The sequence below is a fragment of the Enhydra lutris genome, unplaced genomic scaffold (genome assembly GCF_002288905.1).
Source record: "Enhydra lutris kenyoni isolate GAN:26980312 unplaced genomic scaffold, ASM228890v2 scaffoldscaffold20, whole genome shotgun sequence".
Classification (NCBI taxonomy): domain Eukaryota; kingdom Metazoa; phylum Chordata; class Mammalia; order Carnivora; family Mustelidae; genus Enhydra; species Enhydra lutris.
The window spans coordinates 4,648,558-4,675,378 of record NW_019154104.1 but is presented as its reverse complement, the minus strand read 5'-3'; the positions used below and the strand labels follow the sequence as shown (position 1 = coordinate 4,675,378).

The window sequence follows — 26,821 nt, the reverse complement described above, 5'->3', positions numbered from 1 at the left end:
TCAGTCAGTTAAGTGTCTGACTTTGGCTCAGGTCCTGATTTCAGGGTCCTGGGATCAAGCCCCGCATTCAGCTCCCTGCTAAGCAGGGAGTCTGCTTCCCTCCCTCTGCCCTTCTCCCTCTTGTGCCCTCTTTTTCTCTCTTAAATAAATAAATAAAATCTTTAAAAAAGAAAGAAAGAAAGAAAGAAAGAAAGAAGGAAAGAAAGAAAGAAAGAAAGAAAGAAAGAAAGAAAGAAAAAACAAGAATGGTAAGTGACTCAGGAGAGGGGGAAAGAGGTCAAGTAAAAATGGCTGCAGAGGGAGCTATTTAGATGAGCAAGCTAAACTATCCCCAGGGGACCCCAACAAAGCTTGGGATATGGAGGCATAGGTTTAATCACGGACAGCAGAGGACCGACTGGAAGGAAGGAAATGAAACATGAAAGCCTTTCAAGGAGTATGACTCCCCAGGTCCCCACACTCACATGACACAGGATTAACTGAGTATGAAAAGAACCAGATTTGGGGTTTTCCAATATACCAAGGGGGCAAGAATGAGGCAGGAGACCAAAAACAAAGAATTAAATAGAAGTCCACATATCCCCTGCTCGCTCCAAAAGCAGAGGGCTAGGCTAGTGCTCCCCAAATATTAGTCTGAAGGATCCTTCTTGGGAGAAATGGACAATCTTGAGTAAAAGCCGTATTGATACTGACACCTGCAGTTCCCAGTACAAACGCTACTGTATAAGCCTCCAACTAGCAAGGGAAGTTACCCTCACACAAAGTTCCTAAGCAGTGTTTTAGTGTCTTACTTACTTTAGTACTACTTACTCAGGTTAGTAGTCAGGGATCACAAAGTAATTGAGAAAAATACTTAACATACAAGACATCAATATAAACAAGAAAAAAAGGAAATCAGAAGAAAAGAGTGGTAGCACAAGGTACAAGAAAAATAAAGCTTTACAGAAAGGATAATTCATATCTTTAAATATATTTTAACCATAAAACACAAATGGGGTACAATTAAAAAGGAATAAACTGATGGGGTGCCTGGCTGGCTCAGTACATCGAGTATGCAACTCTTGATCATGGGGTTGTAAGTTCGAGCCCCACGCTGAGTGTAGAGATTACTTAAAAATAAAAGTATTAAAAAAAAAAAAAAAGAGGAGCCCTTGGGTAGCTCAATTGGTTAGGCAGCTGACTCTTGATCTCAGATCAGGTCTCGATCTCAGGGTTGTGAGTTGAAGCCCCACACTGGTCTCCATGCTGGGCATGGAGCCTACTTTAATAAAAAAAGGAATAAACTCAAAAGTAAGTGTTCAGAAATTTTTTATATCTGAAAAAAAATGTCTTGAAGATCTGGATGATAAATTGAAAGAAACAGGCCAAAAGTAAAGTAAAAAATGAAAGGAGATGAACAATAAGAGAGAAAAATAAGAATGTTACAAAATAATCTAAAATAATTCTAGAAAGTATGAATAAAAGCACCAAGAGAAAGATATTATCAAATCTATAATTAAAAAAATACTCGGAGAACTGAAAGAGTTTTAAGGGGTGCACGCTCAGTGCTTAGCATAACAAATTTAAAAATATAGTATCCACACAGAAATGTGAAATTCATATTTCTGTGTAGATATGAAATTCTAAAATTCCAAACCAAGGATTAAAATTAAGATCCTAAAACCTTCCTGAGGTTAAAAAAAAAAAAAATCATATACAAAGCATTGGGAATCAGAATGCATCAAACTTCTCATCAACATCCTTAGAAACTAGAAGATAATGGGACATGCCTCAAACTCCTGAATGACAGTTCAATCTAGAATTCTGCACCAAGCCAACCTATTACACATATGAGAACATCATAAAGACATTTTTAGATCTGAGAAATATTAAGGGAAAAAAAGCCATAGTATTCAGAAAACAGGAATAAGTGCATCATTCCCAAGATCATAATGAAGTAAAAGCCCATGATGACAATTATGAAGTTGCAGAGACGGTAACAAATCCTGATGGAAAAAGACAGAAGGTTCCAGAAGGAATGTCATCAGGAAAAAAGTAGAGCCCATGGGCTATCACATCTACAGAAAATCATATTGAAAAGTGTTTTACAGAGCTGTTAAAAACATGTGGGAACACTCAAGAGTCTCAAAGAAAATTAAATAAATGAAAAGACTGGGTAATTTAACTCCAGGAAAAAAATTTTTATATAATGAAAGACACAAAAACATGAAACACTTAGCTCAGCAATGAATATTTATTTAGCTATCTACTAAGGGCTGAATATGGATTCAACCAAAATTATAATGTAACTCCATTATTATAGATGGGCAAAGAAAGAAAGGTCTACTTTTGAGAACTCAAGAGCTTTTAAATGTCATTTATAATTGAGTAGACAATAGTTGAAGAGAATACGAACTGAGAATGCAAGGTCAGGAAGGTCAGGGACTGATTTTGCTTTGGTGTAAGCCTTTTAAAGCTATTTGACCAAGCATCTACATGGATTATTTTGCTCAGTACTCTGTATGGCAGACACTACATGTTGGTCCACCTAACAACACAGGTCTCCACCACCTCCTTCCTTGTCTAGAGAGGTCAGGAAGCTAAATACTCAATTTCACAGCCTCCCTTGCAGGAGGATGGCCATATGACACCATGTGGCCCCAAACAAAACATACATAAAAAGTCTTCTGAACAAAAAAATTCAACAAGCATTGTCAAAAGAGATGGAAGGTCCCAGCCAAACACATAAAATCAGAAAGATTTCTTTACTGATCCAGCAACACAACACTCAGAAACCCAAAAGAAAAAAGTGACTTTGGAAAGTTGTAATTTAGAATTTTTAGACATAATTTTTATGTTGGTTTATAATAACACAAGCCCATCAAAAGCTTATCATCACTACTGATAAGGGAGCGATGTTCACACTAAGCTGGAGGTTCAGTAAATTTGACACCCAGAGAGTTCAAATACAAGCCCCCAAATGAGAAAGACAGGCCTCTAAGATTTGAGGAAAGTGGCTCATCACCACGCATTCACTTCACAAAAGACAACATTAATCTTTAGGGCCTCACCCAGATAATTTTATCTAAAATCAGACAGCAGAGAGACAGCAATGAAATACTGGGCAAGCACCGAGAATGGGAACAAGAAACAAAGGAAGAAAATGGGAAATACTATAAAAAGTAAACAAAATAGTTCTAAAAGGCACAGCAGTTTAGGACCACCTGAGTATGGGAACACCAACAGTCTCACACATCTTCAGCACTGCTATCAGAACACAGCACAATAAATGTTTTTCTGAGTCATTTTTAAAAAACCAAAGGTTAAATTAGATCCAGAAAACTCTTGTTAAGAAAGTTAGGGATACCAGTTTCATTGTAGGATTTACTAATTCATCACTTACATACAATACCCAGTGCTCATCAGAACAAATATTACACTGCATGCTAACTGACTGGAATTTAGGGACGCCTGGGTGGCTCAGTCAGTGAAGCGTCTGCCTTCAGCTCAGGTCATGATCCCAGGGTCCTGGGATGGAGTCCTACACTGGGCTCTCTGCTCAGCGAGGAGCCTGCTTCTCCCTCTGCCCGCTGTTCCCCCTGCTTGTGCACTCTCTCTCTCTGACAAATAAATAAAATCTTAGGAAAAAAAAACAACTATGTGGAATTTAAATAAAAACTTGGAAGAAAAAAAAGAAAGTTAGGGATACAAGGCATGTAACCACAAGGCATGCAGGATAAAGAACTACTTTTACATAAAGACAAACAATCCAGAAAACCCAATTTTTAACGGGGCAAGTGAAAAGAACAAACAATTTCACAGAAGAGGAAAACTACATGGTCAATAAACCTATCAAACCTATCAATCTCAGGGAATTGCTAATTCAAAAAGAGATTTTACCTTACTTCCATCAAATCGGTTAAAAAAACCCAAAAACCCTGATAATATCAAGAGCTGGCAAATTAGGTAAAATTAATTCCTATGTCATACTGGTAGAAATATGAATTGGTGGCATCAATTTCAAAAGGCAATTTGGCAATACCGAATAAAGCTGAAGGTGTGCATGCCTACAACTCAGTGATTTCATTTGAAGGTATATGCCAGATAAACTCTTGCACATATGTATGTGAAGACATTTACGATAGTCAATATTACTTCATGATAGCAAAAATGTAAAAACCTGAACGTCCATCAACAGGACAACAGATAAAGAATTATATAATCATACAGTTGCATACCACACAGCAGTGAAAATAAGCTTTTTAAAAGTTATAAAATGTCCTTACAAACAACCCTCACTTACAATGTTAGCAAGGAAGGATGCAGATAATACAGGTAATAAGGACACGCCTATGGGTAATAAACATGTGTACGTTACACAACATCATTTACGCAAAGAGAAATACATGTAAAACATCATTACGTACTGTAACTTATGGACATACACCTATGCTATAGAAGTATAAAAGCATAATTGGGATGACAAAAACTAAATTCAGGATAGTAGTTACTTGTGGAAAGGAGAATGGGATCAAGGAGGGGTACAGACGCTTCAACTCAATTAGCAATGCTTAGTTTCCTGAAAAACAGATATTAGCTCAACATCACAAAATATTAAGGTTAGATAGGCCAGCTAGCTGGTAGGTTTATGGGTATTCACTCTTTACAGCTATCAGAAAAGATTCATGCTTTTAAAAGTAACTTCTTAAAACAAAACACAAAGTGGGGCACCTGGGTGGCTCAGTGGGTTAAGCCTCTGCCTTCAGCTCAGGTCATGATCTCAGGGTCCTGGGATCGAGCCCCGCATCGGGCTCTCTGCTCAGCAGTGAGCCTGCTTCTCCCTCTCTCTGCCTGCCTCTCTGCCTACTTGTGATCTCTCTCTCTCTCTGTCAAATAAATAAATAAAATCTTAAAAAAACAACAACAACACTAAAGTAATGAGGATCGACAAATTTCTAAAGACACAAAAACAGCTTTTCTTCCCCGGCTCGCCACCCTCACTGCTCACCACCACAGACCTTACACCACCTCCAACTTGAAAATAAATAAATGAATCCATCAAGGTATGTGCTTCTCCAGCAGGGTGAAAAATCAGTCAGGGAAAAAAACGTTAGGTAGAGCTGTTTCTGGAGTGCAAATATCTGTACTCACACCCAGTGTTGCCACTTGCAGCATGTGTAAACTCAAGCAAAGAAAGCCCTTAACCTTCGTCTCACCTTCTGTACCACAAAGACAGGAACAGCACTCACTGCACAGGGCCCTTGAGGATTTAATAAGAAGGCACAGGTATAGCACCTGCCTGAGTGATACTACTAAAAGCAGCAATCACAGCTGATTTGATTGGTGGTACAATAAATCTCCCACACTGCCTCAAAAGAAAAGAGTGGTTTGTTCCAATCTTCTAAGTGGCTCGCCAGCAACAGTGAAAAAACAGTAGGGTCAAATGTCTTCTTGTCATGTCCACCTGAAATTAAAGTGTTTCCAAAGAATTACTCCACAATCCTAGCTTCATGTGGCTTACTTAGTATTTCTTTTGAGTAGAGCAAAAATAGTCAAAATACAGAATGGGAGAGTTCAAATTTTTCCTGAAAATAGTAAAACTAAGAAAATGATCTTTCAATAAAAAAAATGTTGAAAAGAATGCCTATTACTTATGGCACACAAATATCAGACAACCATCCCTTCTGTTCCTTTCTCTCTTTTTCCTTATTAATTTCAAAATATGGAAAACTAAAATCTATTTTCTGAACAAATTCATTTACAGAAAAAAATTTCCCTTCTGACCTGTACATGAGTAAATCAATGCAGTACAATGTTGACTAATGCCTGCTAATTATAACACTATCTTTCTGCAGGGAATTCTGGATGAAGTCAGTCTTTTTCATCCCATGAACTACAATAAAGTTTTATATATCTCTTACTTAATCTTCCAACATTTTGTCTAATTTTTGTGTCTAATAATCAAGGCCTATGATACCAAATGGAATATTGTAAGTCACAAATGGATTACACAGATCCCTTCATCTGAGAAGAAATTGCTCTTTTTAAAAAATGTTTATATTTGGAAAAGTTGGATAGAAAAAAAACCAAATTTCTATAAATAGAATATTTAATAATTACTAAGTAAAGGGCCTGAATTTTTACATGACTAGTTTCCTTAAATTATTTATCGTGAAATTCTTTATTTCAAAACCAGTTACAGAAAAAGCACAGGCCAGATATTGGCAAGGTGCTAAAAAGTAGCAGTAACTGACTAGAAGATGGAATCCTGGCATACCTACACCCAAAGTTAATCAGGCAAACGGAGCATTACATTTAAGAGCCCAAGTTTGTCTTTTGCGTAAGTATGGAATTTTAGCCATGTAGCACATAAAACAAGTCTTATATAGAAAGTGGCAGAAAGACACTTACACATTAAAACAATCCATTAAAAACATTAATTTTGCAGAACCTTTTCACAAATAGTGTTTAAAAAAAAGAACAAACTGTAAATCATTTTAGATTCTAGAGTTTTAACTAGTCATCAGTATTAGAGGTAAGAAAAGATATATATGAAAGTTATTGCAATTTTTTTGAATTCATCAACTAACACTAGAAGCTCTGTGGGAGAAAAGTGGTACTTTTGTTATCTTAAACTGTACTAGTATTGCAATACAAAGCTGATTATTATTTAAATTTTATACTTAAAATGGAACAGTTCAAAAATTGTAAATGGTACATTCAAATTTTAAAACTGAAGATCAATATGATTTTTAAATACTCATATTATTCACAGCTGATAGAGGTAGCATTCATCAACTCCTTGTTTCTTTCTGCTTTAAGTAAGTTAATCTATTTAGCGGGTAGGTACTTTGGTAACACAACAAAGATATGTGGTTTGCTGGTTTAGAGACATTCACAGTTTGATGGGGGGAGGGGAAACACAAATATATAATTACAATGCAATATAAAAAATATAATTATTAGAAGTAAAAGTAGTTAGGTACACAAAGAAATGGCAAATACCTGAGCATGGAAACTGGAAAACTATAGGGAAGACTTCAAAGAAGAGAAAAATGAAAAGGCTGAGCTAAGTGTTTCAAAATACCGAGAAACTTTGGGTAAGGGGGATGATAAAGGTTGCCTGATTTCAAATCTTCCCGTTCACCCTCAAAAAAAAAAAAACAGAACAAAACAAAAAACAAACAAAACCACCATAAAACCAACAAAGAGAGGAATAAAGCCACATATGACCCAAGCCTTTGGCAGGACTAAGGAATACCACACCCTGGGGTGCCTGGGTGGCTGAGGTGGTTAAGCATCTATCTTCGGCTCAGGTCCTGATCTCAGGGTCCTGGGATGGAGCCCCACATCGGACTCCCTGCTCAGTGGAGAGCCTGCTTCTCCCTCTCTCTAAGCTCCCTCTGCTTGTGCTCTCTCTTGCTTATTTGCTCTTCCTCTATCTCGAATAAATAAATAAAATCTTTAAAAAGAAGGGTGGGGGAATACAACAACCTTCAGACGGCCTGTGATAGAAAGACAGACCCAATTCCAACCAAGCTCCCACCACCCCCGCGGCCAAGTCTGGAGGTTTGGAGACAGGGACAGACACTTAAGAGACACTGAAAAGAACAGAAGAGCACCGAGGACTTAGACAAAGCAAGAAAAAGATCATGCTCTGAAAGTATCCAAAATAAAAGCCAAAAGACTACATACACGTAGGCCAGAATGTGTACTTTAAAGCACTAGCTAGGAAAGAAGGGACTGGACAGAAATGGCAGACCCGAAGAAGCACAGCTTCTGAGGGCAAACCAGATAGAAGGAGATGCACCCTTGGGAATACGGAAGTGAAGAGAAAAAAGGGACTAAGAAAAGAATTAAGGATGCCACAGAAATGAAAGAGAAACAAGACACGCCCCACCCCCAACACCATCCATAAAAGAGTTCTCCAGCATAGAGGAGGGTGCTGTAGAACTCTTCAAGAAGGGAATGAACAGACATACTAAATAAATAAATAAAGAAAGAAAGAAAGAAAGAAAGAAAGCAGGTCACAGACACAGAAAAACAACTGTGAAAATCAGAAAATGCTAATAAAAACATTTCAGCTGATAAATCCCTCCGCCTCCTTTTGCTGAAGTGGTATACCACACAACATTCCAAACTCAATTTAAAATCTTCAAACAAGCATTTGTGATATGGAAAAAAAAATCCTGAAATAGAAATACAAAAACTAAGAACAGAAATGAACAAACAAACAACAACCGAAAAAAGAAAAGCAAGAAGAGTTGAACTTAGAAAAGAAACAGAAAAGTATGCTTTTTCCAAATAGACTGTGAGGGGTGCATCTCCCCACAGTAAAACACAGGGAAAGGAAAAAAATTTATTGGCAAAGTAATGAGCACATTCACATGATAACTTGCAGATGGGTGAATTATGAACAACCCCTATGGACAGGCCGAGAGGGTCAGATCACAAAGGACTTCGAAGGACAAGCTAAGGTCTATTGATTTCATCTTCAAAGGTGGGAAGGTAGTATAATTAAGGAAGGAGAGTCCGTGTTTTGGCTTCAGATGAACTCAGTCTCTACCAGTTACTAAGACTGTGCCGAGCAATTATTTCTACCATGCTAAGCCTCTTATTTATAATCTGTGGTTGAAGGGACAGATGGATGGTCAGATGGATGGATGGATGGATGGATGGGTACGTAGACAGACACGCATGTGCGTGCACACACACACATATACATGCACAAAACCAACTGTACTTGTCTGAACCAGGGTTCCTCCCAAAAGCAGAGCATCACAAAAGGACCTGTAGAGAGACAATTTAACTGGCAGGAGAAGTAAAGGACCACGGAGGGTGAAACCGGAAAGGAGTGTGAACCAGTAGGAGGGCACCTTACTGAATGATGCTCATTGCTGTGGGCAGCTGGAACTCAATCTTGCCAGACTCTCTGAACGTGACTAGAAAGCTGTTAGAATTGTCCGTGTGAAGACAAGGAGAGCATTTCTCTACTGGCTCCTACTCCAAGTTAAGGATTGCCCTAGGAGGAGTTCACTTGCAGCCACTTCCAATCTGAACAAGCCTGTGTGCCCTCCTACCTGTATCTCTTGCTAGGTGGCCTTGGAGAAGCCCTGAAGCAGAAAGGAAAAGATGGGAAGTATGCATATTTGAGATAAGCCACTGTCAGGGCGAAGTGAGTCAAAGCCCGCAGGAAAGAGTTAGAAGATGATGTGAGGCGATGCTTCAGAGGCAACCGATAAGAGTATAGCTCGAACTCCCTTCCCTCTGGGTCACTGAATACATGTGCATCAAGTCACCCCATTGTACACCTTAACTTATACAATGTTCTGTGTCAGTTAAACCTCAAATAAACCTGGACAAAAATTAACTGGGCTCAGAGTCAAGGAGGCGCTACCATTGCTATTACATAATAGTGACAGGGAGGAACTTATCTTGAACTCAAGGAATATATGAGGGTGTTTGTTGTTGCTTCGTGCCTGATAAGTAATGCTGAAGATGCCATCACAGTCCAAGGGCAAGGCGACTGAAGGCTCAGATCGCTCAGAGGTGAAGGTCGCAATTAAGTTAACCCCCTGGTTTCTTGTCCATCTTTGGTGGTCCCATGATCTATTAGCCACTGCCAAAGACGTCTGTGGGTCATAGCACCCTCAGTGCCACTCGGGCCTTTAACGATAATCACATCCACCTTGCCCCTGACTAAGTGCTACCACTTGGCCTCTGTATTCCAGAATCCTATCATGTCTATGGACACGAGGGAACCTAGTGTCTCCTATCAAGCGCAGCCTGTTTCCCCTCATCAGGGCATTCTGTATTACCTTGTTAAGTGTTTTCTTTGGACCTGCCTAAGGAACGTGATCAGATAGTATGTTCTCTAGTCTCATAAAATAAATCCTTTCTAATATTCTTTCTCTCTAAGACTTCTGACCTGGATACTCTGCCAAAGCCATTCCTGCATATTTATCTAATTTACTATAGGTCATATTCATGTCCAAGCTTCAAGAAAATATCCCCACAGTATATTAGGACCAGGTTGCTAAGATATTAAATCCTGAGTGATGAACAATGCTCCCATGTTAATTATATCTCCCCCATCCAGCCTCATTATTCTCCCACTCCTGGCCCCATATCTTGAAAATCCACTCCCCAGCACACTCCTCTGTTCCTACTGGCACATGTTAGCCAGGCCCTGGGATTATCTGTCTGAGTATTTCCTCCCAGAACAAGAATATCCCTGTTTACATTATGCTACGATTGCATCTAGTTGTTCTAGAGGCAACAGGTATAGAGGGTGGGCAGATTCTAGACAGGACAAGCATCATTTGGGGAGGCATAAACCTCAGCCAGATCTCTGCATGGTCTCCAAACAAGGGAAGGCTGTTCTGTTCTAACAAGGCAATAGCTCTGTCTGTCCAGAGGATCGGGGAAATTCAGGGGTCCAAAACTGCCAGGCTCATCCACCCAGACATTCCCATCACAGATCTCAGGGTCCCATTCCTTCCATATGAGGGTGCTGACTTTGACCCCAAACACCTGATGAGGGTGCACTGAGGAGAATTACCATGAACGACACAGAATGAGGGACTCGTGGAGGGGTTTGACCTCGCACAGGCACAGGAGTCAAACCATCTACACAGTGCTGCTGCCTCCGCATCTGGGGCTGAGTCTGAAGAGAGGGCGGCCAAGGGGAAAGGAAGGGCGGCCAACACGTGGGAAGGAGCAAGGATAACCCGCAGCCCCGAAGACAAGCTGCAACCCATGAAGGCAAAGAAGAACCTGTCTCTCTTGCTACCTTGATGCCTCCGACTGTGACGAGACAGGCAACCTGGGGAAAAGCCACACACCCTGACCACGGATTCTGAGAAGTTGATGGAGGTGATCCAACAGGAGCTAAAAGAACCGCGGGCCTGGGTAAAGCCGCATGCCAACAATATGACACAGCAGATTGGCAGTGACGTGTGGGAGCTGCAGCAGGGCCTCGTACCAACCTTCGCATGTAAAAGAAATACGGCTGCTGCCTCACTTCTGCCTTTAAATCCTGCTCAAAATATCTCTTGTGGCCAGCGCTAACCCAGAACCCAGGGGGGAGCTCTGGGAAACATCATTCTTGGTCTAGCTCTGCTGGCACAGTACAAACCCACCAAAGAAGATGCATGGCTCTACCACCCTGCAGATTAAATCCCAGGCCTGCTTCTTTACATCATCTGTCCGATCATGGCAGGCGGTAACAATCTTTGCAAATGCTGCCACACAGAATCTTTTCACCGTGTACCCTGCGTTGACAGCTGGCTGGCCTATGCCTGTCATTCTCTTGTTTTCCAAGTTTCCAAAGGCAGAAGAGGTCAGTCAACTTCAGAGTCCTTTTATAATTACCACTGTCCCCACACCACTCAAGTCGCAGAGCTGTGGCATTAAACAACAGTTCACCTTCCATTCAGTGCCAGTTCTGATGCCTTGCAGGTAAGAGTTTCGGGAACTGTTCTGCCACACATGCCAGGGGTTACCACCGATGATGTCCCTGCTGCGATCTCACCAGTGAGTGGCCCACCCCAACACCCCGTATCTGAGGTATGCTTCCTAGAACCACTTTAGGTACTGTCTTCACTGGGGCTCTTGTGCACATGATTGATCTGGAAGGTAACCCCAGGAGGACTGAGGAAGAACTCGGGAGACTGAAAGAGGGAAGAAGGAAAAGCCCATACAAGGATGCATTATCAACTCAATCTAATCTGGACCTTTTGAGGAATGTATGGAATGCCCCTCAGAATTTTCCACCCTCAGATCAATACAGAGAAGCATTTCTTCTCAGCTTCCATCCCTCATGGCTGAAGCCTGCCCCCGTGGTCCCTTCACTCCATACACTTCTAGGATATGCCCTCGTGCTGGCTGAGCCAGCTTCCCCTAGGATCCTAAACCTTGGAGCAGGAGTCCAGGTCCTGGGGCAGAAAGTGAAAAATGTGCAGCACATGTATCCGAAATCAGACACCATCACACTGAAGTGAGTTGGTGAGCTGGAGCCCAGGCGGAGCGTCAGCCCCAGCGGGACTCCAGAGTGAGGCAGACAGGACAGGAGCTCGCGCCCCACAGCTGTCAGAGACAATACTCATCACATAGGTGTGTGTGAGAATTCAACGAGATGCACAAAATGCTGGGCAGATCTCCTAACACAGAAAACTCAATAAATGATAGCTATTACCACTAGGTTAGACACTGATCTAAGACCGTGGCAGAGGCAAAGCATGAGCAAGAAACAGACAAAGGACATATTTCAGAGTTATAAACTGACAGAATAGGGAGAGTGAATGGGTAGGTAGGGAGAATGGGAGGTAGAGGAGGAAGTCCAGGATGTTTCTAGCTAGGGTCCTGGTGGGATGGAGAATGACAGTACCACTAAATAAAATAAAAGCTGGAGGAAGAAGCATTACTTGACCTGACTGTAAGGGACCTGTGGGCTACCCACATGTCTTACGCTCAGCAGGCAGTTGGAAATAACTGATCAGAAACTCAATGAAGACAGCTAAGCCAAAAATAGACACTGGTAGTAAGTAGTTTAAGCCATGATGATGTTGGGAATTCCCAGGAAGAGCATGTACATTTATAAGAAAAGAGGGCTGACAGTGGATTATCAACATTTACGAGACATGCAGAAAGATGGAGGCCAGGGAAAGAGGGAGATGGGGCAGCCAGTGAAAGAGAAGAACCAGGAGGAAAGGCGCAGTGTCCCTGGGTAAAGGGAAGACAGTACCAACACTTGAGCACCAACTGCTCTGAAAGAGGTTAAGTCAAACAGAGACATTTCCGCTGGATCAGGAAAATAGGGAGACCCTGCGGACTGGAGAGGGAACCGTTATTATGCGGGACAGACTGAGAGGGGAGCCTGATGTACCAGCGCATCAAAGAGTGAACAAGAGATAAAGAAGTAGAAACAGTTGCATAAACTGCTCTCTCAAAAATGGGTAGAAAAGAGAATGACAGCAAAAACTAGAGGGCCACCAAAGATTTTTTTTTATTTTTATTTTTTAAACAAGACGATTCAAATGTGTTCGTGGGAAGGAGAGTTTGAGGATGAGGGAAAGGGGAGGGGAAAAAATGGAGTAAGCTCTCTGAGGAAGTGGAAGATTGCAAAAAGAGGTGTGAGAGCACAATCTGACTCAATGCTCTTTATTTAATATGCTTGGATTTATTTTTAATACACCAACTAGGAAATATGTATTTAGCATCTAATTTGCTGAGACCAACCTAATAAAGTTATAAAATAACTTTTCTTATGAAATCTTGTCTTTTCTTACTCAACATTACAAAAACATAAGCTTCTTGGATTAATTTTAGTTTCAGTCAAAAGGTGACAATGGTATGCAGTGTGAAACAAATCTTCCTCTGCTATTTTAGTTCTTTTTTCTTTATGTCAGGGGGAAATGAATGATTTCTAAAACAATTTATCAGATAAGCTCGAACCCAGGGGGTGTCCAGAACCATATTGACAGCACACACGTAGCTGCGAATTCTAGAACCCTGAACCCCTGTCCGCAGGGTCCAATTAGCCCAACAGCAAGGAATGTTTGGGCTGGAAAATACGCTAAATAGCTAGCACATCAGGTTCCTTTTAACTGCCAGGTGGTAAGCTATTCTGAAGCTGTTTAGATTTGTGGTTGGGCCTCAAACCATGTCTCTGGACAGCATTCTGCTGGCTGCAGAACAAAGTTATATTTAATATCTGTGTACTTTAAAACAATGCTGCCCACTTTTCTCTTATTGCTGGGGTCACTTACCTTGAAGACTCACTGTACTTTTGGTGTATAAAACAGCAGTGTTTACTTAGCCAACTGATTCTGGAATGACACGATTGGGCCAATGTGAAAACTGAGTCAACAGGAAAACAAATGCTTGTAAAGCAGTAACAAACAGCCTTTTTTTCCAATACACATACCAAATAAATTTAACTTAGAGGAACTATAACTAAATATAAAACACTTCAAAAAGAAGAAAAAGAACATTATGCTTACTAAGAATTTTGGCATGATCCAGAGAACATGTTCAGAGAACTGACCTCTGGGAAAGCACAGAAGCATTTCCATGGCTCTGCCTGAAAATCTCTTTTCTGTAAGCTGTTCTACAACATTCCTTAAACTCTCATCTGATAACATGTATACGGTGTCAAATTTTTGTGTGTTTTTTTTTTTTAAGATTTTTTTTATTTAGTTATTTGACAGACAGAGATCACAAGTAGGCAGAGAGGCAGGCAGAGAGAGAGAGGAAGGGAAGCAGGCACTCTGCTGAGCAGAGAGCCCGATGCGGGGCTCGATCCCAGGACCCTGAGACCATGACCTGAGCCGAAGGCAGAGGCTTAACCCACTGAGCCACCCAGGCGCCCCTTTGTGTGTTTTTCTACACTAAGAATTTTTAAAAGACGAGAATAACAATGTTTTAGAACAATGAAGGGATTTTTCTCTTCTTGAATAAAGAATTGCCTTTGCTTCACAATTCATCGAGGAGAAAAAAAAAATACATGAGCTCAACACTCCCATACCTTCCGGCCACCAAATCTACAAATGCACCTGTATCCTCTCCCTCTTCCTTTTCATTATACCAGAAGCAAGGGCATTCCCTTATCAGAGGCCAATCCCTCCATCCACTTCATGTCCCCCCTCCTCCCGGGAACCTCACTGCCGCCAGCTATCCCATCTCACTGGTACACTTCAATCTCTCTGGGTGGTGGATTCACCCTAGTGGTCTCTAGCATGTTCTAGCACCACTCATCTTAAAACAACAAAAAATACCACCTCGAGCCCCCCATTTCTCTCCAGCTAAGTCTCTCTCTTTAATCTCCTCCAGGACCAAGTCTCTCAAAGTTGTTTTCACTTGGATCCAATTCCTCATCCTGTTCCATTCTGGCTTATCCCACCAACTTGCCACCACAGCTGCTCCAGATAAGGTGATCAGCTCACCTGTCGGATCTGACACACACCTAGAAGCCCCGTTTCTCCTGGGCTTCCACAAGCCATAGCACTCCTGGGCATTCCCTCTCAGCATCCCTTCGAAGCAACTCCTTTTCTACACATCCTCTAAATTTCAGAGTTTTTCAGGGCTCAGTTCTGAGTCCTCTTCCTCTCTACATTCTACGGTCTCTCTTAAGATCATCTCACTTCCATCTGGGCTTTCAAAGTCAGCTAAATGCCAGTGATGCTTGCATCGTGACCTGTAGCACAGACATCTTTTCCAAGCTCCTAACCCTTATCCCACTAATGAATTAAAGCACAGTGTTTTACGTGGGCCTTGGGCCAGATTGCCTGCATTTCAAAACTAGTTCTTGTACTCATTTCCTGGGTAAACCTGAACAAGTCAGGGAATTCTTCTAAGACTCAGTTTCCCTGTAAACTGGAATAATAATAATAGTCACTTCATTATCTGTTGTTATCTGGCTTCAATGAGCTGGTGAAAGCACCTACTAGGTGGCCCTGGCAAGCTTTCACTAGCCCTGATTACCGTTGTCGGATATGGTCACTAGAATACATCAAAAGCATCTCAGACTTGCTTTGATCCACATAAAACCAGATCCCACCTTTTTTGCCCACCCCATATGCATCACCCCTGGTTCACCATCTGTGAGTTCTAAGGCAGAATTCTAAGATGAGCCCCCCATGACCCTTTACATGATCTCCTTCCCCTTGAGGGAAGGAATATATCACTCTTGCAACCAAGGGATTTTTGTAGATGTAACTAAGGTCCTAAATCATTGACCTAATGATAAGAAGATTACCTAGGTAGGCCTGACCCAATGACACAGCCTAGAGAAGAGGACCTAGAAGTCAGAGAGTCCAAGCATGGAAGCGCTTGAATTTCCATTACCTAAAGATGGAAGGGCCAAAAGAGAAAGAATGCAGATGGCTTCTACGAGCTGACAGAGACCCACGGCTGGCAGCCAGCAAGGAAACTGGGACCTCTGGCCAACAACTATGGAACTAAGATCTGCCAACTGTAAGAATGAGCTTGGAAGTAGATTTTTACCCAGAGCCTCCAGATAAGAATAGCATGACTACCACCTTGATTTTAGCCACGCTAGGAGGACTTTCAACCCACCAGACTGTGAGCTAATAAATGGGTGCTCGTACAAACCTTAAATCTGTGGTACTTAGTTCTGTAGCAATAGAAAATTAATACACTATCTGAACAAAAAGCACCTTCAAACATACATTTGTTCCAGCCCCCAAACCCCCATACCTCACCAAGTTCTGCTGATTCTATCTCCTAAATACATCTCAACATATTCACAATTCTTAATCTGTTCCCTACTCTAAGCTGTATGTTCCATTTGAACTTCCGCAATGGCTCTTAACTGGTTTCCTGTCTCTCAGTCCCCCTGCCTATTCTCCTCATAGCAGCGGGAGCTATTTCTCGCTGCACAAAACTAGTCTTGGAAAAATCCTTCATGGCCTCGCACTGCACATAGGGTAATACCTGAACACCTTATCATAACCTTCAAACCCCTGCACAAAGTGGCCCTGGCTACCTTTTCGGCCTCATTTCCCGTGACTCACCTGCTTGGATGTGATGCCGGAGCCACAGAGGCAACCCCGGTGTGCCAAGTAACCCCAGTGCCAGTGACCCTGGTGTGCCAAGCCATTTCCCACATTAGGACCATCTGTGTCACTTCCCCCACTCACCACCCAGTGATAGCCAGGGCCTCGGCTTGAATGCTACTGTTCCACAGAAGCCTCTCCTCACCCCGAACATGATGCCAGCCTACCCAGTTAGACTCCCTCCCAGAGCCCTGTGTTTCTTCACAGAGTTTTTCACAACTGCAAACATATAGTTGGTTGTTGTAGGATTATTCATTTAAGGTCTTTCTCTGAGAGTTAGCTCAATGAGGGTGGGTGCCATACCAAATTTGTTCCTTGCTAAAACCCAGCATCTGGGATGGTGCCAGACACACAGCAGGAATTCAACAGTCCTTAATGGATGAATAAACCCGCCCAACTTACGTGTGGCAAAATGAGGTCAAGATTATGAGGTTGACTTGTGTTTGCACCAATAGATTGATCTTAATCTAGCTGTAATTAGGATGCTTCCTTACAAAACAGATGATGTAAATATAAAGGACAAAGGGGGGCAAGTTCATGGGAAAGTGTCACTGCCAATCTGCTAGGATTCGGCCTTCACGCCCTCTTAAGGCAACAACCCATTTAAGATATGAGTACAACATTATTCTTATTGCATATTTTGAATAGTTTTTCCTATAGGAAAAAACATATAATTCCACTGCAACACTGATGTGGCTAGAGGAGAGAGTGGTTCAGTTGAGTGATTTTCCAGCTAATGAAGGGATATTCCACTCATGTAGAAAACCACCTCGTACAAAGACAGCCCTGTGTATGCTCTCCGCCCTTCTGCCAAAAGAATTCGTTTTTAAAAGTATGCCTCTATCTTATAGATTTCTCACTACTTCTCTCATTTATCACTTTAAAAAAAAAATCAAAAGTGCTATTAATTAAAGACCTCACTTTTTTTTCTTTTAGGAGAAATACAAAAATAGCAAGAACGCCATATGACAAAGATTTTAAGAGGCAAAATACTGAATAGAACGTCAAATATCTTCCCATATTGTCCTTAATATTTATGCTCTGTATATAGGTGTTCATAACTGTATTTAATTCTTCCCATGGTCCAGAATAGGTTCAAGGCAAATTATTTGGATTAACTAAAGCATAAGAACGAATAAAGAAAAAGAAAAAAGATTAGAGACATAACATGATATCAGAAAGAGGCTCAAGATGCATGCCAGACCACAATTTTTTGTGATACAGGCCTGAGCTGTGAAGCTTTTTAGCTCCAATTTGGTAAAAGAGGGACCCATTTCACAGCATTCCTAGGGAAAACAGAACAGCTGGTCAAAAGCCCCTCAGCTGGGGTCGGTACTAAGATCGGAAAGGAATGTCTTTTTGGGGATTCCTTAGAGAGGACACCATTCTACTTCTATTAAGAACACTTGTTACCAGTTTCTACTAAAATAGTTGCTTAAATAATGGACTGCTTCACATTGTTATCATGCCCAGTTACCCAGGCCTGGGGCAAAATGATCTCTTGTTTCAACCAATTTTAAGTATGATTTATTAGTTTCCTATTATTGCCGTAAAAAAAAAATTCAACATAAATTTCATGGTTTATTAACAACCCACATTTGTCTTCTTGCAGCTCTGGAGATCAGAAGTCTGAAACTGGATCTTACAGAGCTCAAATCAAGGTGAGAGCCAAGGTGCACTCTTTGTGGACACTAGAGAAATATCTAATTTTCAACTTCTAGAGGCGGCCCGCACCCCCCAGCTCATGGGCCTCTTCCAGCAGTGGCATGGCTCCAGGCTCTGTTTCCACTGCCACTTCCCCTTCTCTCCCTCTGCTTCCATCCTCACATCCCCGTCCGAGTCTGACCCTCCTGTCTCCCTCTTATAAGGACCCTGGGATTGCATGTGGCCCACTTGGGGGCCCATCATCTAGAATAATCTCAAGAGCCTTACCTCAATCACACCCACAAGGTCTCTTTGCCACGCAAGGAAGCATATTCACAGGTTTCAGGTTAGGACATGGACATCTTGAGGAGCATGGGTATCTCTATTCAGCCTGCCACACAAGACTCCATTATTTAGCTATTTGCAGCTACCTAAATGGTAAGGAGGGAGTCAGAAAACAGCGTACAAGGCCAAATCTACACGGTAACAGTAAAGCTACCAATAGGGAACTTAAATCAAAAAAAATTTTAATTCAAGAGTTAATAACAGAATCCTTTCAAGTAGCAAGTTCACCTTCCATATTCCAAATAATGTGATATACAAAAATATTATTTACACAATTTTTTTTTGTCAGGAACACACTGGTTATAAAAAAAAGCAGCACACCTACACAAAAACTTGAGTGTGAAATAAAGTAACTGCAATACCAAGTACTGTACTAAAAACTGGGAACTTGACCTCCCTTCTCTCACTGCAGTTACAGGGGAGAATGCCTACTGAATACTAAGGAAAAAAAAAATGTGAGATAGCCAGCTCACTCAGTACTTTAGGAAGGTATGAAGTCCAGGCGGCTTACTTGATTTTTGGAGGAACAGTTACAGCTGAACCCAAAGGGACATTGCTAGGGACAAACATAATGAGGGCAAGATTCTATTTTAGACTCTATTCATCTTCTCTGACAAACTAGAGGAATGTAGGAGTGCTCACACCTTTGAGGTGCATAAAGAAATCTATAATCATTACGGGAGCTCAAAGGAAGTAACTGTGACAACCCCTACCTCCCACTGCATTCTGGGACTGACATCTCTCAACAGTGGATTTAATGGCAAAGTTTCAGTCAACACATGATCTGATTATGTTAGATTTTTCCCTAGAGGAGTTTTCACCAAGCATCAGCTTCTTTTCCACAGAACGAATTCCATCCTGCCCACCAAACCACTTATGTCTCCAGGAAGCTGAGGTTTCAAGATTCTTTCTTGCTTTGGAGTAGAGATTAATGTTGGGTCTGATAACAGGAGACTTCCCACCTGAGAAGGTTTTTCTCCCCAGCAGATGGCAAATACAAAATATACTTGAATCCCTCTTGACTTAAGGACTGAGGTCTGAAATTTATCCCAGGATTCCAAGATTGGCTTAACATCTCCAAATTAATTAATGTAAGAGACCACATCGATAAAACAAAAAACATCACATGATCATCTGCATCGATGCAAAATAAGCATTTAACAAAACCCAATGCCTTTTCATGATAAAAACACCCAAATAGACTAGGAAAAAAAAAAAAAAAAACTCCTCAACTTGATACAGGGCGTCTATAAAAAACCCACAGCTAACCTCATACTTAACTTAAAAGACTAAATCTTCCCCCCTAAGATCAGGAACAAGGCAAGAATGTGTGCTCTCACCAATTCTATTGAACACTGCACTAAAGGTTCCAGCCAGGGCAATTAAGCAAAAAAAAAAAAAAAAAAAAATTAAAGACATGCACATTGAAAAGGAAGAAGTAAAACTATCTCTATTTGCAGATCTTATAAGTAGAAAACTTCTTTCTTATAAGTAGAAAATCCCAAGACAGCCACTAAAAAACTATTGGAACTAATAAACTAATTCAGCAAGGTTGCAGGATACAAGTTCAAGATACAGAAATAAATTGTATCTCTATATATTTACAATGAACAAACCAGAAATTAAAGTTAAAAAATCTTTTTACAATAACATCAAAAAAATAAAATATTTAGTAATAAAGTTAACGAAAGAAATACAAACCTATACTTTGAAAACTACAAAATGTTGGGCGCCTGAGTGGCTCTGTCTCTTAAGTGTCTGTCTTTGCTCAGGTCATGATCTCGGTGTCCTGGGATGGAGCCTGTGAGCCCAGGATAGGCTCCCTGCCCACTGGGGAATCTGCTTCTTCCTCTGTGCCTTCCCCTGCTTGTGTGCACTCTCTCTTAAATAAGTACATAAAATCTTAAAAATCAACAACAACACAAAAAACCACAGAATGTTTTTAAAAGAAATGAAAGAAGATCTAAATAAATGAAAAAACATTCTCATGCTCCTGGATCAGAGGACTTAATATGCTAAAATTGCAATACTCCCAAAATTGACCTACAGGTTCAATGTGATCCCTACCAGAATTCTAGTTGGCTTCTTTGCAGAAACTGACAAGCTAATCCGAAAATTCCTATGGTAATTCAGGAGACCTAGAATAGCCAAAACCATTTGGAAAAAGAAAAACAAGATTGGAGGACTCACACTTCGAAATTTCAAAACTTAACTGAAAGGTTACAGTAGTCAACACAGTGTGGTGCTGGCATAAGGATAGAGAGTCTAGAAATAAATCCATATATCTATGGTCAATTGATTTTTGACAAGAGTGCCAAGACAATAAAATGGGGAAAGAATAGTCTTTCAACAAATGGATCAAAAACCTAAATGTAACAGCTCAGACCATAAAACTCTTAGAAGAAAATAGGCATAAATCTTCTTAACGCTGGGTTAGTCAATGATTTCTTAGATACAACACCAAAAGAACAAGAAGCCAAAGAAAAGAGATAAATTGGACTTCATCAAAATTAAAGACTTTTGTGCCTATAAAGATACCACTAAATAAATAAAAATGAAAACAAAAAAGCGAAAAGACAGCTCACTTTCTGGGAGAAAATATTTGCAAGTCACATGTTTGGTAAGAGACTTTTATGTAAAATACATTAAGATTGACATTTCAATAATAAAAAGACAAATTAACCAATTAAAAAATGGGCAAAAGGATGGGAACAGACATTTCTCCAAACATACACAAATGGCTAATAAGCACATGAAAAAACGCTTAACATTGTTAGTCATTAGGGAAACACAAATCAAAATCACAATAAGATACCACCTCATACTCACTAGGATGGCTACAAGTAAAAAGATAACAAATGTTAAAAAGGATGTAGAGAAACTGGAGCTCTTGTACATTGCTACTGGGACTGCAAAGTGGTACAGCCACTTTGGAAAAGTTACAAAGTTAAACACAGACTTACCATGTGATCCAGTAATTTTGCTCTTGGAATGTACCCAAGAGAAACAAAAACATAGACCCACACAAGAAACTTGTACACAAATGTACATAGCAGCATTATTCACAATAGCCAAAAGGTGAAAACAACCCAAATGTCAGTCAACTAATGAAGAGATAAACAAAATATGGCATAGCCATACAATGGAATAGTATCTGTCAATTAAAAAAAAAAAAGGCGAAGATACATGCTGTAACATGGATGAATCTTGAAAACACTATGTTCAGTGAAAGAAGTCAGTCATAAAAGGCTACATACTGTAAGAGTCTATTATATGAAATGTCCCTAGGCAAATGTACAGAGACAGAAAGTAGAATTAGCAGTTGCCTAGGGCTGGGGATGGGTGGTGAAAATGTGGAGTGGCTGATATAAATGGGCAAGACGTTTCTTTTTAGGGTGATGGAAACGTTCTAAAATTAGATTGTGGCGATGGCTGTATAACTCTATAAATACACTAAAATTCACTAAATTGTGCAACTAAAACAAGTGGATTTTATGTAAATTACATCTCAAAAACTCTGCCTAATAAACATTGCGGCCAGGTGTCCGCTCAGTTGGTTAAGTAAGTGTCTTCAGCTCAGGTCATGGTCCTGGAGTCCCAGGATCAAGTACTGCCTTGGGCTCCCTGCTCAGCGGGGAGTATGCTTCTCCCTCTGACCCTCCCCCGCTCGTGCGCTCTCTCTCATTCTCTCTCACATTCTCTCTCTCAAATAAATAAATAAAATCTTTTTTAAAAATTAAAATAAAAAAATAAACATCGCTGCATCCACCTTGCTCTTTCTCTCCAATCACTTGTTCTGGAGGAGCCAGCTGTCACATCTCGAGGACATTCAAGCAGCTGTAGAGAAAGGTCCCCACAGCAAGGAAATGAAGCATCCTGCCAAGAACATGAGAGTAACCTGTCTTAGAAGGGGAATCTCCAGCCCCAGACAAGTAAGTCTGCAGGTGACTGCAGTTCTGGCCAACAGCCTGACTACAATCTCATGAGAGATCCTGAGTCAGAAGCATCAAGCTAAGCAAATCCTGAATTCCTGACCCATAGAAATCATGTTGCTTAAGCCACTAAGTTTTGGGGTGATTTGCTACACAACAATATATAATTAATACTCCTTCCTTAACCCTCTCCTCAGCGTTAGGCTCTCTCTCCTGATGAAGGACGTTTAAGGAAATGTCTTCCCAGCAACCTTTCCTCTCCTAAGAGTTTGGTTTCACCCCCATCCGCATGTTCACTGTAATAACTGTCACGTTACTAAATCATGATCCCATTCCCTGGCCTTAACTGAATGATCTGAAAGTAGGCATCTGACCAAAGCCATGACAGTAAGGTCTTGCCCTGAAATTTCTATATCTGAAGTTGTGGAAAAGGTAGTATCTCTCCAACACCTAAAGCTGGAAGATGTAAAACTTGGGGTCTGTCAGCAGCCATTTTCTTTCCCATGTGGGAAAAGGCAGATGGCAGTGGAGAAGGGTGAAGCCCATCCCATGGAAATAAGAAAATATTCAAGATGGAGGGAGTACAGAAAACATATGTCTCTGGTTCCAAGGATTCCTGACGCAACCTTGCCCTTCCAATGGGAAGAATCTGTCTTGTGATCCCACCATCTAAAACAGCACTCAGTATATAAGAGGTAATGAAATATTTATGAAATAAATGAATGGGTAAGGCAATCCAATAATCTTCCAATAATACCCCCTCTTTTTTTTTTTTTTTTGCTGTTGTTCAACGGAGAGATTTGATTATTTGAAACCTAAAAGTTCTAACCTCTTTTTTGTTACCTTTATACTCTGTATATCTATTATTATATTTATGGCAATGTATCCTAATTATAGGCTCACATGGTCTCCTCCCCTACTATCAGAGAGCAAGACATTTGCTTACTCATTTTTGGTATCATCAGTACCATTTAGTCTAGAAAATAGAAAGTGTCAAGAAATATATGTTTAACTGATGTAATCAATCCTTTACTCTTCTTCATTCTTCAGTTTTTATAATTAATGTCCCCAATTTATCAACTACCTAACATCTACAAGACACTGGAAAATACAATAAACCATTGCTTGTTGCTTGGTCCTGCATTTTCATCTATTCAATGAATTCATTCAACAAAATCTGAGTTAGATATTATTGAAGATATATACACAGGCTGCTAAGCAGTAGCGGGGATCATGGGCAGTTCTACTTCAGATGGCAAGACATACGCAGAAAAAGATGATAGCCAGCAATGTGACATAGGCTAAGCACCAAATAAGTGATTTAGTTTCTAAGTTGCATGGGGTTAATCTGCACACTTTAAGGGAAGGTACCATCATGGAGTGATCCTCAGACTTTACACGCAACCAACATCTCAGTGCCCCATGTGTGTGCTCTTCCAGCAGGCTTGCATTCAACACTCACACTTAGTAGTCGAGAGATGTGAGTCTGAAAGAGTCAAGTCACTTGCCCAAGTCTACACAGCAAGTAAGTGGCAGAGCTAGGATTTAGAATGAAGTCTTCCAGTTCCATGTCTGGGTATACTATGCTACTCAGTCTACACAACTGGAACACTTCCCATGGGACTTTCATTGGCTTTGCATTGATCCTAGAGCATGCAGTACAGTGTTGGGCACATATGGGCAGTCACCAACTGCTGACTTGATACGGCTAGAATGTTTGTCCACATTTTGAGAAGCAAAGGACCATATCAGATCAAATTACTTTGGTGCCTATTATAGTATCATGTGATGACAAGCGTGCAGTTGGCTGAAGATGAGCAAATCTTTCAAGTTATATTTTAACAGTACTTTTGACCACTATATCCGGTCAGTTGTTCCAATGTTCAGCAATAAATCAAAATGGCTGTTCATTTCCTTTGACAGTTAACAGTACTAACGAATTCAGTATAATCTCACCATTATCAGAAAAATTTCTAAAACGCACACTTGAAGGTGATGATTCACATGGTTAACAGGGAAGGAAAAGTAAAGCAGTACTCACTGCTTCCTACAAAACTAGCACTGTTTGCAAAACCAGAAACTAAGCAGTTGGTTGACTACTAATAACAAGCAGGTTTGCTGCACCATGGTCAGTGGCTGAGGAGCATATGACTTCAAGTAGCTCTTGTGATACAGCATAATTCTACATATATAAATCAGTGAATTGTTACATAAGATTCTTGGAAAAGAAATTCCAAATCTCCACTTCAAGGAGCACCTCACACTGAAACCTGGCTCAAATCAGATATTAGTACTGAATAAATGTTTACTGAAAAAATGACTTAACGTCCCTTTGAAAACGTAAGTTGTCTATTAAATGGAGAGAGAAAATCAAACCAACCATACCCACACAGGTTATGTTACGAACTGAAAAAGATTATGGGGTAACTAGCTCAAGATACATAAGAAATTCACAAGGACCCAAAAAAAAAAAAAAAAAAGGTTGAAATGAGTAAACATGCATTCAACATCCTTCTTAAATTAAGTCACCACGCTGGCCCTCAGTGGAATGTTAACCAGTCATCTCATTAGAAATGAAAATGAAAAGAACAGGTGACAGATCTAACTTTACAATCTGTTCAAAATGGTAACAAGGTGTACTTGGCGTACACCTGAAATCTGCTGCATAAGATCTGTGTCTACATCATAAAAAGTATGTGTGTCTACATAATAAAAAAGTATCTCTACATGCCAAACAAGCTGAATCATAAAACTTAATAAACGCTCACGAGAACACTGAATAGTAAGAATGCACTCTTTAAATGTATTAAAATGTATTGTCCAGAAATGAAAAAGTATCTCTAATACCAGACTGGGCTCCAAAATCTCAACCCCAACTGTACTGATTAGTCCAAATAAACATTTTCCAAAATGAACAACTCGGACCCATACAACGAATCAAGCAATCTAACAAGTATGAAGCTTGGGACAACTCTAATGATTTGAAACGTTAGAATATTAGAACGTGAGCGCCTGAGCGGACGGGTTTAGCCGCTTTTACTTAGAGCTTTACAGCAAGAGACCTCTGAAAGAATTCAAGGCCAAGTATAGTATTTCATGACAATTGCAAATAAAAGCGCTCAGAACCTGGGGCCCGCGATCCCTCTCCGCCTCTGTAGAGACCGGACTCATGAAAAGCCCTGGGTACAGCAACCCTTTCAGCTCGTTCGTCCAGGACCCCGGCACCTTAGGGGAGGGCTCCACAAACGCCCACCGGGACCACCTCTAGGGAAGCAGAGGAGTGCAGGAGAAGCGAGTCAGGCTCCAAACCAAAGCGTCGTTCACCCCACACTGAGGAAGGCGCACCTTTCGCCCTGGACAGGATGCAGTGACAGCGCTGTCACCTATGCGGGAAGGGGGCGCGAAGACATCCTCGGAGACTAGTGCCAACAGGCAGAGCGGTCCACCGCTCCGCGGGCCCCAACGCCCCGCGCCCGCCGCGCATTCCCGGGCTCGGGAAAACTTTCGGCCCGCGCCCCCCAACCCCGAGGTGCGCCCCCACCTCTAGGGACCCCCGGGCTCCCGCCCCGCCCTCGAGGCCCCGCCCCGGGCCCGCCCCCCGCGCCCACTTCCCGGCCCCGCGCCCCCGGCCCGCGCGGGCACCCGCGTGCCCTCGGGGCGTGCCCCCGCGCTGGGCCCGGCCGCCAGAGGGCGGGGTCGCTCACCCGTCCGCAGCTCGTGCTTGACAGTGAGGAGCTGCTCTCCTCCGGCGCCGCCGTCCCCGCTGGTCCCCGCCGCGCCGCCGCCGCCGCTGCCGCCCTCCATCTTCTCCCTTTTCCGATCCCGCGGGGTCCTACGCGGGGACCCGGGAAGCAGCGGACGCCCGGCCCCTCGGAGCTTCCAGCTGCAGCCCCAGGAGCCGGGGTGCGGCGGTTCCAGAACTCGGACGCAGCGACGAGTCTCTTTCCCGCTCTGGCCGCACGGCTCGCTCCTCCGCCTCCTCCCACTTCGGCGGGCACCGCTAGTACCGCTCAACCAAACCGCCCCCTGTCCGCCGCCTCCTCCTTCGGGCCGCTCCGCCCACAGTCAGCAAGGTAGAGGAGCCATTCTAGCCGCTATCGCTTATTGGGTACAGGGCGCGCGCATCTGTCAGCGCCGGTTCTCATTGGGCAACCCTCTCTACGCTTCAGGGGCCGCCCCGCCCCTCTCCTCGAATTGTTGTTGCTTGGCGAGGAGGCAGGAGAGGGAGAAACGCTACCACTCCGATTGGTGAGAACTGAGATTCTGCCCCGCCCATTTCCGCTGCTGCGCACGCGCAGTTAGGACCTTCTCTTCTCTGACCTCCCCAGAACGGTCACACCCCTT

General features: G+C 41.8%; 1 protein-coding gene across 5 annotated transcripts in view; it reads right to left on the bottom strand.

Moving 5' to 3' along the window:
- The window catches only part of LOC111148567 (ribosomal protein S6 kinase A5), a 183,409-nt gene extending 157,030 nt beyond the window's left edge, over positions 1–26,379 (bottom strand). For all 5 annotated transcript variants that reach the window (XM_022505233.1, XM_022505232.1, XM_022505237.1 and 2 more), the window contains exon 1: positions 26,182–26,379. In XM_022505233.1, the coding sequence (XP_022360941.1) occupies positions 26,182–26,281 (100 nt within the window). In that variant the 5' untranslated portion in view covers positions 26,282–26,379. The remainder of the gene's footprint in view (positions 1–26,181) is intronic.
- Positions 26,380–26,821: the final 442 nt, after the last annotated feature.